A 15,228-nucleotide genomic window follows, 5' to 3' on the forward strand; every position below is an offset into this window, starting at 1 on the left:
CATTCTCATAGTCATTTTAATTTATCTGAATTGCTTATGTGGGATACCACTCTCCCTTCTCCTGCCCTTACTCCGCTTCGGGATTTGAGTTTCCTCTTTTTCTTGTTCCTCCCTGGGTGTTCCTGAAGGCCCGCCCATGTGTCCTGAAATGTAACAGGTGATTGGGTAATGCGTAATTCCCAGCCCCGGGTCAACTGATAGGGTTCGCACATACCCCCGGTACAGGCCAGGCCCAAGGAGGGGTGATTGCTTGAGATACTAGCTTCCCAAATTGCTGATTGGTGCCTGTGTCAGGTGTTCGGGAGGTGTGACCTTTGGTATGAACAATCACTTAAGGCGGGTGTGCCCTCTTTGAACGTGCCATCAGAGTCAATGGCAATCATGGGGATTTTTCTCTCAATGAGCCAATTATCTTCTTCATTCAACATCTACGATGTGTAAATGGAATGAGGCTAATGATTCAAAGACCCCCCAGCTGTACCACGGTTCATCGTGCTTTTACATACTGAAGACAGTCAGTCCTTCACTACAGTAAATCCATTTATTATTCAGAAAGGTGATGATGCAGTTGCTGGCCCAGTGAAATCCTGCTCTTGTTTACGAAATGGCACTTTGTTTTTGGAGACTACTTCTGATTCCCAAGCACAGCAACTGCTCACAGCTTTACTCATCCATGGCTATCCTGTTCGTGTCGAGGCTCATCGAACGCTGAATTCTTTCCCTGCTGCTATTTACACTAGGCTGCTTGATGGTCTTACAAAGGCATAAATCCAAACGTACCTTTCTGATCAGGATGTCATTGCAGTGCATGGGGGGATAAAAAAGATAGATGCATCCTTAGTGCCCACATGCACTCTTTTTCCCACTTTTGATAGTGGTGCTTCTGTCAGAGATCAAAGCACATTATGAAGTTATCACAGTTCCGTCATACATTCTGAACCCAATGCACTGCTACCAGTGTCATCGTTATAAGCACACTCGAATGTCCTGTCGACACTCGGCCAAATGTGTAACCTGTGCTAGGGATGCCCATGAGGGCGATTGTCCACCTCCTCTGCACTGTATCAACTGTATCGAAGACCATGCTGCCTCCTCCCGAGATTGTCCCATGTATCTTGATGAGCAAGCTGTCCAGGAGATCTGGGTGAACAAAAAAGTGCCTTACTGCTTGCCCTAAGTGGCCGTTGAGGTGAGTGTTTCTTCTTCATTCTCCGGTGTTCCTAAATTTTATGGCCCTTTTACAATTGAATATCTGTGGCCTTCGGTCTAACGGGGCAGACCTCCAGCTGCTCCTGCGATGGCAATGTCCGCTTGTAATCTGTCTCCAAGAAACCAAGCTATGTCCTCAAGACCATTTTGCTCTTTCCCATTTTACTTTGCTATGGACGGACCATCCCTTTACGGCAGGTATTCCTGCTCGTGGTGGGGTCATGCTGCTTCTACAAGATGATGTCTCTGTCATCGTCCTATCCTCTTGCACACCCACCTGCAAGCAGTTGCTGCCTGTGTTTTCCTTCCCAAATTTGCCTTTTCCCTCTGTGCCATTTATATCCCTTCGTCTTCTGCTGTCACTGGGGCAGACCTGATGCAGCTTGTTGCTCAGCCTCCTCTACCCTTTCTGCTCCTTGGTGACACCAGTGCCCATCATCCTCTTTGGGGCTCGCCTGTCGCCTGACCGAGAGGTTCTCTTTTGGCGGATCTTCTTATTCATTTTAATCTTGTGTGCCTTAACACCAGTGAAGCCACGTTTCTCTCTGATTCCACGCACAATTATTCCCACTTAGACCTCTCGATCTGCTCTGCCCAGCTTGCTCTACGTCTCTGGTGGTGTGCTGTTTCCAATACCCCCCCAGGGGTTCCACAACTCTTTTGTGGATACGTGCATAGCGAGCACGGGACCCCGAGCTAATGTGGCCCTCCTTCCTTTCCGGGCTGCATACCTTACTTCTCCGCATCCTTCCCTATCCCCCATCTTCGCCCCCCCTCCCCTCACCTCTTGCTCTTTCCTTTCCTTCCCTTCCCTTTCTCCCCCTCTGGGAGTATGGTTTGTGCCTACGTCCGGAGACGGACGCTCGTAAATGTAATGCATTCTTCGCCATCTCTGCTTGTATGTCTTCATCCATCCTTTGTCCATCTCTTTTCCTTACCTCTTCTCTTTACCCTTTCTCCGCTGCGGCGTTTGAGACCTCTCTTCTTTCCTTTCCCTTTCTTTGTTCTTCCCTTTCCCTTTCCCTTTCTTCCTCCCTGTGCATGTCTGAAGGCCAACCCACGCATTTTTGTGCATAGCCGGTGACGGGGTAACGCGTAATTCCCCACCCCGGGTAGACAGGTAGGACACGTGCGTACCCCCTGGTAACGGCCAGGCCCAGGGAGGGGTGATTACCCGAGCTGATACCTTCTGAAAGTGCCGATTGGTCCCTCCGTCCGTTTGTTGGGAGGTGTGACCTGAGGTGTGAACAATCACCTAAGGCGGGAGTGCCCTCAGAGAGGGCCCCCACAAGGGAGGAGCGCGCCATCGGAGACGCCGGTAATCATGGGAGATTCTTCCGCAATGGTTCCCTCACCTTCCACTATGTCTGCTCACAAGAGTAAGTTCACCGAGTCTCAGCCACAGACAGTTCTTCCATCGTTGCCACAGTTCCTTGTTGTTTCTCGGTCTGATGAAGGTCACGATTTCTCCACAGTCAACCCTTTCATTATTCAGAAAGGTGTCGACGCAATTGCAGGTCCTGTAAAGTCTTGTTCCAGATTACGGAATGGCACCCTGTTGTTAGAAACAGTCAGTGCCCTCCAGGCACAAAAATTGCTGCGTACTTCACTGCTCCACACCTTCCCTGTCCGGGTTGAAGCGCACCATACCTTAAATTCCTCGCGTGGAGTCGTTTATACACGCTCCCTCGATGGATTGTCTGACGAAGAAATTCAGCACTACCTGTCTCACCAGGGCGTAACGGCTGTTCATAGAGTTATGAAAAGGGTTGACACGAACATCATTCCAACCCGCACTGTCTTCTTGACATTTGACAAAGTTCAACTCCCATCGAAAATCAAAGCAGGCTATGAGATAATTTCCGTTTGCCCTTACTTCCCAAACCCTACGCGTTGCTATCGATGTCAGCGCTTCAGTCACACCAGCCAGTCCTGTACCAATCCGGCCAAATGTGTTACGTGTGGCAAGGATGCCCATGAGGGTGCTTGTCCACCTCCATCCCCATGCTGCATCAACTGTATGGGTGACCACGCTGCTTCCTCTCGAGATTGCCCCGTTTTTAAGGACGAAAAGCTCATCCAGGAAATTAGAGTAAAGGAAAAGGTGTCGACCTTTGCTGCTCGAAAATTATTCGCCAGTCGACAGCCCCTTGCCTTAGACAGGAAAATACAGCACTGTCCTTGCTTCTCCTCGGCCAACAAAGGAGGCGGCCACACAGACTTGGGATCTCACCTTTAGTACCACGGTCGTCAGATCTGCTAGCGCAAAGATCGCCCGTTCAACCTCACCACTTTCGCCTGCCCACTCTATGGCTCACCCTTCGTCGGGTTCTGCTAAATCTCGAGCCCAAAAGTCAGACGCCAAGTCTTCGAAAAAAGAGCATACTCGTGAAGAGTTTTTACGTACCGCAACTTCACAACCATCGATTCCTCCTTCATCTAAACATCATAGTTCCAAGAAGGCTACGAAGAAACACAGTTCCTCTCCTTCTCTGCCAAGGCGTGTCCCATCTACAGCACCACCTGGCGGAAATCGCCCTCGGCCGTCTTCTGTGTCGCCGAAGCGCACTGCTGGTGGCCGGTCAACTGGCCGATCGCTGGTGGCAGGAGCTGCTTCTGACCAACCTATGGATCAGGATCTTCTGCCTTCAACTGAATGCCTTTCCATGCTGTCGGTCGCAAGCTCTGAGCAGTCGTTGAGTTGACAGCATCCTTGGTCACATTCCTGCATTTTCTGTTCACCCTATGTCCATTATCCACTGGAATATTCGCGGCATTCGAGCCAATCGGGATGAATTGTCGATCCTCTTACGATCCTACTCGCCGGTCATCTTCTGTCTTCAGGAAACAAAGCTGCGTCCCCATGACCGCTTTGTTCTCCCTCATTTTCAGTCTGTCCGATATGACCTCCCCTCTGTTGAAGGCACTCCAGCCCATGGAGGACTCATGATTCTTCTCCATGATACTCTCCATTATCACCCAATCCCCTCAAACAGTTCCTTCCAAGCTGTCGCCGTCCGTCTTTCCCTTTCTGGATACACGTTCTCTCTTTGTACGGTATACATTCCATCGTCCACACCAATGGCACGAGCTGATCTCCTTCATCTTCTTAGTCAGCTTCCACCCCCCTATTTGCTGGTTGGGGACTTAAATGCCCACCACCCGCTTTGGGGATCTCCACATCCTTGTCCACGTGGCTCACTATTGCTAGACGTCTTCCACCAGGCGGATCTAGTTTGCTTCAACACTGGGGTCCCCACATTTTTGTCTGCCTCCACGACAAATTTATCTCATTTGGACCTTGCGGTCGGTACTGTTCCGCTAGCTCGGCGCTTCGAATGGTTCGACCTTGATGATACACACTCGAGTGACCATTTTCCATGTGTTCTTAGACTGCAGCCTCAACTGTCATATATGCGCTCGCGACGCTGGAAGTTTGCCCAAGCCGATTGGACACTTTTTTCGTCTCTAGCGACATTCGATGACCGTCGCTTTCCCAGCATCGACGATGAGGTCACACATCTGACCGACGTTATTCTTACAGCTGCGGAGCGTTCAATACCATGCACCTCCGAATTGCCCCGGCGCCCCCCAGTTTCTTGGTGGAACAAGGCATGCCGTGACGCAATACGTGAGCGGCGACGTGCTCTTCGCATTTTCCGTCACCATCCTACTTTGGCCAACTGTATCCGATATAAGCAGCTCCATGCGCGACGCCGTCGCGTCATCCGTGATAGCAAGAAGGCAAGCTGGAAATTCTTTATTCGCTCATTTAACACCTTCACTCCCTCCTCGGAAGTTTGGAGTCGGCTTCGACGGTTCTCAGTCGCGCCTAGTTTCTCCCCGGTCTCTGGGCTCATTGTCGTGCATGATACTTTAGTGGACCCCGTCGCAATTTCTCACTCATTGGGTCAGCACTTTGCTGAGATTTCGAGCTCTTCAAATTACCCGCCAGCGTTTCTCCCGAAGAAATGTGCAGCGGAAGTGCGACATCTTGCCTTCTCCTCTCAAAATCACGAAAGCTACAAAACTGTTTTCTCCATGCGGGAACTCCAACATGCCCTCTCTTCTTCTCGCTCCTCCGCCCCAGGACCGGATGGTATCCATGTCCAAATGTTGCTGCATTTATCAACCCATAGTCTGCGTTACCTCCTTCGCCTTTATAATCGAATTTGGACCGACAGTACCTTTCCCAGACGATGGCGGGAAGCTATTGTCGTTCCCGTTCCGAAACCTGGAAAGGACAAACATCTCCCCTCTAGCTATCGCCCCATTTCTCTCACGAGTAGTGTCTGTAAGGTTTTGGAGCGTATAGTGAATTACCGTTTAGCTTGGCGGCTGGAATCCTGCAGTCTTTTAACACCAGCCCAATGCGGATTCCGAAAGCATCGTTCTGCAATTGACCATCTTGTTGCTCTCTCCACTTATATCATGAACAATTTTCTCCGTAAACGCCAAACGGTAGCAATATTTTTTGATCTGGAGAGAGCATACGATACCTGTTGGAGGACAGGCATCCTCCGCACACTGTTCTCTTGGGGCTTTCGAGGCCGGCTGCCCCTATTTATTCGTGAATTTATGGCAGAGCGCACATTTAGAGTGCGGGTGAACACTACTCTCTCCCGTACTTTCTCCCAAGAAAACGGGGTACCCCAGGGCTCCGTGCTGAGTGTTCTACTGTTTGCCATCGCCATAAATCCAATTATGGATTGTCTCCTTCCTGATGTCTCGGGCTCCCTCTTTGTGGACGATTTTGCGATCTACTACAGCTCTCAACGGACCAGCCTTCTTGAAAGATGTCTTCAAGGATGTCTCGATCGCCTCCACTCGTGGAGCATCGAAACCGGCTTCAGTTTCTCACCCAGTAAGACCGTTTGTGTTAATTTTTGGCGACGTAATGAGTTTCTTCCGCCCTCCTTCCATCTAGGTCCTGTCAACCTTCCGTTTTCCGACGTCGCTAAATTCTTGGGTCTTATGTTTGACAGGAAATTGTGCTGGTCCTCCCACGTTTCCTATCTTTCGACTCGCTGTCTGCGATCCCTTAACACCCTCCGTGTCCTGAATGGTACCTCCTGGGGAGCGGACCGAGTGGTCCTTCTCCGCCTCTATCGCGCCTTAGTGCGCTCGAAATTGGATTATGGAAGCATAGTCTACTCCTCTGCTCGGCCGTCTATTCTTCGTCGTCTCGACTCTATCCACCACCGTGGATTATGTTTAGTGTCTGGAGCTTTTTACACCAGCCCTGTGGAAAGCCTTTATGCTGAGACTGCCGAACCTCCGCTGTCCAATCGGCCGGCAGTCCTTCTGAGTCGTTATGCTAGCCATCTGTCTTCCATGCCTGCTAATCCAGCCCATGACCTTTTTTTCGACACCTCCTTTGATGTAGGGTATGCAGGCCGCTCCTCCTCCCTACTATGCCCGGGAGTCCGCTTCCGTCAACTGCTCCATTCTCTTTCCTTCCGCTTTCCTAAAACCCTCTTGACAACTTGGGGGTACAGCATCGCCTTGGCTCCGTCCCCGGATCTACTTGCTCCGTGACCTATGTCAGTTTCTCAAGGATGGTACCCCTACACTTGTTTACCGTCGGGCATTTGCTGCTCTATGTGCACAAATGACGGACGCCACATTTATTTACACCGTCGGCTCGAAAACATCGTTAAGTGTAGGGAGTGCCTATATTGTTGGCGACACCCCAAATCACTTTCGGCTTCCCGACCAGTGTTCGGTTTATACTGCGGAGCTTTACGCTGTTCTCCAGGCTGTCCACTACATCCGCCGCCATCAGCGGATACAGTACGTAATCTGCTCAGATTCTCTCAGCTCTCTCCTCAGTCTCCAAGCTCTTTACCCTGTGCACCCTCTGGTCCACCGGATTCAGGACTGTCTGTGCTTGCTCCACCTGGGGGGCGTCTCAGTGGCGTTCCTCTGGCTCCCGGGACACGCTGGTATCTGTGGAAATGAGGCGGCCGATATAGCGGCCAAGGCTGCAGTCTCTCTTACTTGGCCAGCTCTTCAGTCGCTTCCCTTCACCGATCTACGGAGCGGTTTATGTCGCCAAGTTGCTCATTTATGGCATGCGCATTGGTCAACACTTCCCCATAAGAAATTGCAGGAAGTGAAAGCCCTTCCTTGCGCTTGGACCTCTTCCTCCCGAATGCGTCGTCGGGAGGAGGTAATTTTAGCTAGACTCCGGATAGGGCACTGTCTTTTTAGCCATAGACATCTTTTAAGCGGCGATCCTCCCCCACTCTGTCCCCACTGCTCTCAGCTGTGGACGGTCAGACACCTTTTAATTGAATGCCCCTATTTTAATCCGTTACGCTCCCGTCTACAGCTATCGCCTGATCTATCGTCGATTTTAGCAGATGACACGCGCTCAGCCGACCGCGTTCTCCAGTTTATTAGTGACAGTGAAATGACGCCAGTCATTTGAAGCTTTTTTTGGGGACAACCAACCCCTTTCTGTAGTGGATTTTTAAGCATTCCTTCTACTTTTAAGTTCTCAAATTTTATGACTTTGTTCCCATTGCTGCTGGTTTTAAATTTTGGTTTTTTCCTGTTTCCTAAGTCACGGGCTGGGTGCTAATGACCATAGAAGTTTTGCGCCGTAAAACCACAAAAAAAAAAAAAAAAGAAAAAAAAACTTCTGCATTTCGTACTGCTCCACCAGTGTTGCTGAATGGTGCCTACTGGGAGCCATCCACAATGCACAGTCATATGCTCTTGCGCACGGCTTCCAGTTTTCGGCCGCTAAGTCATGTGCAATGCACTTGTCAGCATTGTACCATTCATCCAGAACCAGAACTTTACGTTTATGATGATCAACTCACTAGCGGAGACATATTGAGTCTGAGGACTGGTTTTCGATGCTCAATTGACTTGGCTACCTCACCTTCGTCAGCTTAAGCTGAAGTTCTGGCAGCACCTCGATGCCCTCCGCTGCCTGAGGAACACCAACTGGGGTGCAGATCACTTTACAGTGCTGCAGCTCTACAAAGCCCTCGTTTAATCCCTGGGAGTCTGGCTTATGGTTCAGCGACTCCCTCAGTGTTGCTTGTACTCGACCCAGTGCACCACTGTGGCATTCGTCTAGTGACAGGAGCTTTTAGAAAGAGTCCAGTGACCAGTGTCCTGGTGGAGGCCGGAGTCCCTCCATTGCAGATCTGCTGTGCACAACTGCTTGCCAGGTATGTTGCACACATTTGTAGTTCTCCTGAGCATCCGAATTACCATCTCCTTATTCCACCCGCGGCAGTTCATCTCTCGTATTGGGGCCCCAGGTCAGGGCTAACGATTGCGGTTCGCATGTGATCCCTTCTGTCTGAACTGGAGTCCTTCCCTTTACCACCTACCATCCAGGTCTATCCGCATACACCTCCATGATGCACACCTAGGCCACAGATTTGTCTGGATCTTTCTCATGACCCTAAGGACTCAGTTACTCCTGCCACTCTCTGCTGTCACTTCCTCTCGATTCTTGACGTGTTCCGGGGCTCTGAAGTGGTTTACATTGATGACTCGATGGCTGACTGTCACGTTGGCTTCCCCTACGTCCACATAGGCATTTTGAACAGCATTTCTTGCCCAATGGCTGCAGTGTATTCGCTGCAGAGCTGGTGGCCATCTTCCATGCACTTCAGTATCTCTGTTCATGCCCTGAGGAATAGTTTCTTCTGTGTACTGATTCCTTGAGCAGCCTACAAGCTTTCGAGCAGTGCTACCCTCACCATCACTTGGTAGCGTCCATCCAGGAGTCCATCTATGCCCTGGAACAGTCCCATTGTTCAGTGGTGTTTGTGTGGGCCACAGGACACATTGGAATCCCAGGCAACAACCTTGCCGACAGGGCGGCCAAACAGGTTACGGTGAAACTGCTTCTGGAGATGAGCATCTCTGAACCTTACCTGCATTCTGGTTATGCCGTAGGGTTTTTCGGCTATGGGAGATGGAATGGCATAACAGTACACACAACGAACTGCGTCTCATTAAGGAGACTATGAATGTGTGGAAGACTTCCATGCGGGCTTCTCGCAGGGAATCAGTTGTCATCTGCCAGCTCTGCATTGGCCACACTTGGACGACCCACGGTTACCTCCTGTACCGTTAAGACCCGCCTGAACATCGGTGCGGTTCCCGGTTGACAGTGGCCCATATTCTGCCCAGCGATGAAATCTTGGGTTACCAGACTTGTTGCTGTTAATTTTATCTGACAACACATCAGCTGATTTAGTTTTACATTTTATTTGTGAGGGTGGGGTTTATCATTTGATATAAGTTTTAGTGCATGTCCTTTGTCCCTCTGTATCCTCCACTCTAGTGCTTCTGAGGTGGAGGTTTTAATGTGTTGCAGTGTGGCTGGCTTTTCCTTTCTTATTCTCATGGTCAGCCAGCCATGGTAATCTGCTTTGTTGTTTTAATCTCTTCATCCCATTTCTTGCATTTCTGTGCTTTTCTTGTCCCTTTTGGCTATTTACATGTTTGTTGCCCTTCATCATTCTTGTGATTTTTCCCCACTGGTGTGTAAATAGTGATTTGTTACTCCACTATCAGCTCTTCACTTCCGTATGATAAACAGTACCGAAGTTATCATTAAAATCAGTCTGGAGAATGAAAATGCTATCTGAGCCATTTGACACTTTCATTGTTTCGAAGAAGGAACTTTGCTTAATTTTGAACAAAACAGTGAATAAGGAAACTTGGTAATTATTTCTTCAGCATTTTGAAAATGTGATGTACAGAACCCATCTGCATAACTTCCATCTTCCTGACTTGTCATTATTCCATTGGTACTAGCTGATGGGTTCATCTGAGCAACAAGGAAACACACTGAATTCTTCATACTTCTTTAAATGTCATACTGCTGGAATGTGTCAAACACCTATTTGAAAAATGTCTTGCACTCCTTGTTTCATTAGAGCTATGTCTCGTTAGTGCTACATCTGTGACAGCATTTCTGGCAATTGTGATATGTTGCAAAATATTTTCCACCAGAATGTTATCTCTTATAGCTAATTAAAAAGAGCATAATTTTTTTTGTTCCATTAAGTATAAAACTATGGTTGTGTTGCTAACTTTTACATTTAACTGGTTACGTTTTCAACAGGAAAAGGGTTCTCTTGTTTCCAAAATGTATAAAGTGTTTCTAAACGTTATTTGAAACTATTTGGAAATGTTGTTACATTCTGAAAAAAAAAATTGAAGTAGTAAAGAAATAGATTTAGTATCAAAATTTAGTGTACCAAAATTCATTCCACTTCGAATAAATCCTCATCAGTTCTTCAGTAAAAATATAATCTATACAAAGTTATGCTGTGAAGTATTGCGCAGTTGCAGAAATTATATATTCTGACCTTTGAATTTATGAATAAGTAGACAATATGTATTGTGTTTTAAAAGGTGCAATTTAGGTTTCACTTTTCATGGAATTACTCTACAGCGAAATTTGTCTTTACCAGGGAAGGCCATCACAATCATTGTGAACCGTTCCCAAATGATAGTTCACAAATCTCACTTGTGTGCAGGTGTTTTACTGATTTGGTATGCATCTCCTATAACTTGCCACCATCAGTTGCACTGAAACTATACACTTGAAACAACCAGACAAAAAATTAGAATTGGAAACATTATCAGAAAACTGGGAGAACACTCACACACACACACACACACACACACACACACACACACACACACACACACACTCTCTCTCTCTCTCTCTCTCTCTCTCTCTCTCTCTCTCTCTCTCTCTCTCTTCCCCCCCCCCCCCCCCCCAGCACCCCCCACCCACCACGCCAAGCCCCCCCTCTCTTTAGGTACATCAGTACTATTCATTGTGATACGATATTGCGGTGCCTGTGTCGTTAAGAAGAACACTGCAGTGTTCCTTTGGATGTGCATGCATTCGGATGCGGCATCCCAGTCAGAGCTACCAATATTAGTCGTCACGCATACATGAGGTGTGCTTGCTTTGTGTGTGTGTGTGTGTGTGTGTGTGTGTGTGTGTGTGTGTGTGTGTGTGTCCGTTCTTTGACTGAAAGCTGTAATATGTAACATTCTTTTCGTTGTGGCTGTCCGCAGCTCAATGGGTCATTTTTACAATAAGTAGCAATCTATCCTTCTCCTGATATTTTTGATATTTCAACCTGGAGTTCCCATCATTTTATTTATAAATTGAAGAATGTACACAGCTCTGAATGAGATTATGGTCCAATGGAGCAGATAGTAGACCCCATTATTCATGAATGTCCACTAAGACGATTTCATGTAGAGTAGAAAGACTTCATAAACGCCTCTCCAAAATCTGTTAAGCCCCGTGGCCATAATTATGATGGAACTTAAAAAAAATTGTGGTGCTCTATGAATTATACTAAGTTTTATATTTTGTTATGTTATTTTATATATTGTTTTCTTCTTTACGTGTTGCTCATTTTGTTCTGTAACAAGTAAACAGTCCCTAGTTTATGGTACAGTTGTTGGGTTTTATCCTCTCATGTTCTTCTATATTTTGTGTATCTCGCTTTAGTGTTTCTCTGTGTGGTTCAAGATGTGTAATATTTGGCTAGTTTTGCCTTTTAATTATTGCTGTGTATCCCGTCTAAGTTTTCATGATTTTAATTTTTCATTTAATTGTTATAGATCATTCAGAGTTCAGTGTGCTGTGTTCACCACATCAAAGAAGAGGAGTTACAGACCTGTCTGTAACATTAGCTCAGTGTGACGTCACTGCACTGCACAGCACTACAATAAGAGAAGAATCTGTTTATGAAGTTAACTGTAAGTTTTACATTTGTTTCTGTGACTGTAATATTCCCATAATATTTGGGCACTGTTTTGTGTATTGAAATAATCTGAAAAATATCAAATTTGAGCAACATATTTCTAGAGACAACAATCATCAGGTGGTCACTTTGGATGCTGCATTTTGGAAGTTTTATACCCCCTAATTTTCTTGTAATAAACAAGATTACCCAGTAATCTGGGGGAAGAACCTGCAACTTATCACACTGTGTGAACTAGTGCCCAGTCTTCAATTGTTCACAGGCATCAAGTTTTTTCAACTAAAGTTGTGTTGAAAGTGGGAGGAGATCCTAGACAGTCTCAGCTCAATTACAATCCAAATGACAAGTGTGTTTATTTATTTCTTCATTCATTCGTTCATCTAAGGATCGTCTAACAATGATGTTTCATCGTAATGCAGTGAAAATAAGTAAATCAGAATAAAATGGAAACTCCAGGTAGGAATATCAACAAAGTATGGAAAGACGGATTGCTACTCTCTGTAAAACTGACATGTCAGATTGCAGACAGGCACAATTAAGACACATATAGCTTTTGGCCATTTGGCCACAATCTTCATCAGAGAGAGAGAGAGAGAGAGAGAGAGAGAGAGAGAGAGAGAGAGAGAGTGTGCGTATGTGTGTGTGTGTGTGTGTGTGTGTGTGTGTGTGTGTGTGTGTGTGTGTTTTACTGTCGAAGGCTGTTGGTGAAAGCAATATGTGAGTGTCTTTTGACTGCCTGTCTGCAATTTGATGTATCTCCTTTATGATAAGCAGCAATCTTGTCTTTTCCTACATTGTTAACTCAGAATACAGATACACACAAATATATGTATACTTTTATGAGGATAGGATGGGTGGTTGACCGTTTCCGTAATGAAGGAACCATGCCAGTATTTACCTGAAATAGTTTAAGAAAATGACATAATATCCAAATCTAGATGGCTGGACGGAGAGCAAACTCTATCCTCATGAATGTAAGATAAGTACCTTAACAACTGCAGTATCTCATTCAGATGGTCACTATTGTACAGTTTCCTTAGATTTACACACAATTTTCTCTAGATAACATCGTGATCATGTACTGTAATGTGACAAGCTGTTGTACTTTTCCCTTTCAATTGTTAATCACCAGCCGGAGTATTTTGTGTAGTCTTTATTTGTGTGATATGCATTACTTCCAACGAAAGTTCTAGCTGCCTCTTTAAACTGATCTCTTTTAGTAATCTTCTTCACCTCCTTGAACAATTTAGTATACAATTTTATTTAGTTAGAAGAAGCTGTTTGGAGGTTTTTGTTTCTTTTTCCTGGTAAATGTAAGTCGAGAATGGCTCTCGTTTCGTGATTAGGAATAGAACTATTACTGAAGTACTTCATGCTGTTTTCCCTGATATGTACCTCAGATTGGTAGATGTAATATCTTGCAGTAAGGATACTCTGTTTTCTAAACAATTCTTCATTATGAGCCTGATTGCTAGTTGTTATTCTTATGACTTTTTCTATAGTTTAAAAATTGTTTCCATGTTTTACACTTTTGGTCTCCAGAAAAGAATCTTATAACTACAAATTTAGTGTAAAAGGGAACAGGATGTCACCGTAAGACAATGGATGTTACAAACCGATGATAGAACTCTAAGAACATAACATGCCAATTACCTTCTTTTCCTAGTATTTTTGTGTGTTCATTTCATTTTAGTTGACAATCAGTATCCATCCTTGGGAACTTCGTGTTTATTGCACTATCTGTAGATTTATCATGTGTGCTTGATGCAACATAGTTGTTTTCCTGCTTTATGCTGAAGTGAGTACTGTTTGTTTTCTTTATCTTAAGTGTTAATTTTTTTACATATTGCCCAATCGTAAAAATCCTCTACGGTTTCATGATATTCTATCAGTGACGATGATGTTGCTGTCATCAACAAAAAAAAAAAAAAACTTTTTTGCCATGTCATGTCTACATCTACATGATTACTCTGCTATCCACAATTAACTGCCTGGCAGAGGGTTCATTGAACTATCTTAAAGCTACTTGTCAACTTTCCCACACTTGAACAGTGCATGGAAAAAAACCAACACTTAAATCTTTCCATATGATCTCTGATTCCTCTTATTTTATTATGATTATCATTTCTTCCTATGTAGGTTGGTGCCAATGGAATATTTTCACTCTCTGAGGAGCAAGTTGGTGACAGAAATTTCACAAGAAGATTTGCCGCAGTGAAAACCACCACTGTTTTAAAGATTGCCACCCCAGTTCGTGTATCATATCCATGGCACTCTCTCTCCTATTCTACAACAACACAAAATGAGCTGCTGCTCTTTCAACTTTTTCCATGTCCTTCGCCAATCCTATTTGATGCAAATCTCTCACCACACAGCATATTCCAGAAGGTTGCTTTCCCTACAAATTTATCTGTACGTTCATTCAAGTTTAAATTATTTGTAATTGTAATCCGTGAATATTTAGTTATGTTTATAGCCTGTAGATTTGTATGATTTATTGGGTAACCAAAATTTAGCAGATTCCTTTTTGTATTCATGTGAATGATTTTGCACTTTAAGTGATTTAGAGTAAATTGCCACTTTTTGCACCATTCAGATATCTCGTGTAAATAATTTTGTCATTCATTTTGATCATCTAATGGATTTACAAGGCAGTAAATGACAGGATAGTCTGCGAACTATCTAAAGAGGGCTGCTCAGGTTGTCTCCTTTTATTTTATGTAGGTCAGGAACAGCAGATGGCCTATAATACTTCCTTGGGGAACACCAGATATTACTTCTGTTGTACTCAATAACTGTATCAGTTATTACAAACTGTGACATTTCTCACACGCCATAGGTATGCAATTTTGATTAGAAGTCACGTGTGAGGAATGGTATCGGAAGCCTTCTGGAAATCTAAATATATGAAATCCGTTTGACGTCCCCTGTCAGTAACACTTCTTACTTTGTGAGAATAACGAGCTAGTTGTGTTTCACAAGAGGGATATTTTCTGAATCCGTATTGGCCATTTGTCGATAAATGGTTTTCTTTGAGGTAATTCCTATTTCCTTTCTTGGGTATTGGTGATGTGACTCGTGCAGCTTACCAGTCTCTGGGTATGGATCTTTCTATGACCGAGCTGGTGTATATGATTGTCTACTACAGAGCTATTATATCAACATACTCAGAAAGGAACGTGCCTGGTATACAAAAAGTCTGGATGAGAGCCTTGCCCTCATTGTTTTAAGCTGCTTCGCTACG

The 15,228-nt window shown here is 45.3% G+C and overlaps 1 protein-coding gene across 1 annotated transcript in view; it reads left to right on the top strand.

Moving 5' to 3' along the window:
• The window catches only part of LOC124599071 (nuclear pore complex protein Nup107), a 225,362-nt gene that overhangs the window by 30,934 nt on the left and 179,200 nt on the right, over positions 1–15,228 (top strand). The window contains exon 2 of the mRNA XM_047136046.1: positions 11,842–11,979. Coding sequence (XP_046992002.1) covers positions 11,842–11,979 — 138 coding nt within the window. The remainder of the gene's footprint in view (positions 1–11,841; positions 11,980–15,228) is intronic.

The sequence above is a fragment of the Schistocerca americana genome, chromosome 1 (genome assembly GCF_021461395.2).
Source record: "Schistocerca americana isolate TAMUIC-IGC-003095 chromosome 1, iqSchAmer2.1, whole genome shotgun sequence".
Classification (NCBI taxonomy): Eukaryota; Metazoa; Arthropoda; class Insecta; order Orthoptera; family Acrididae; genus Schistocerca; species Schistocerca americana.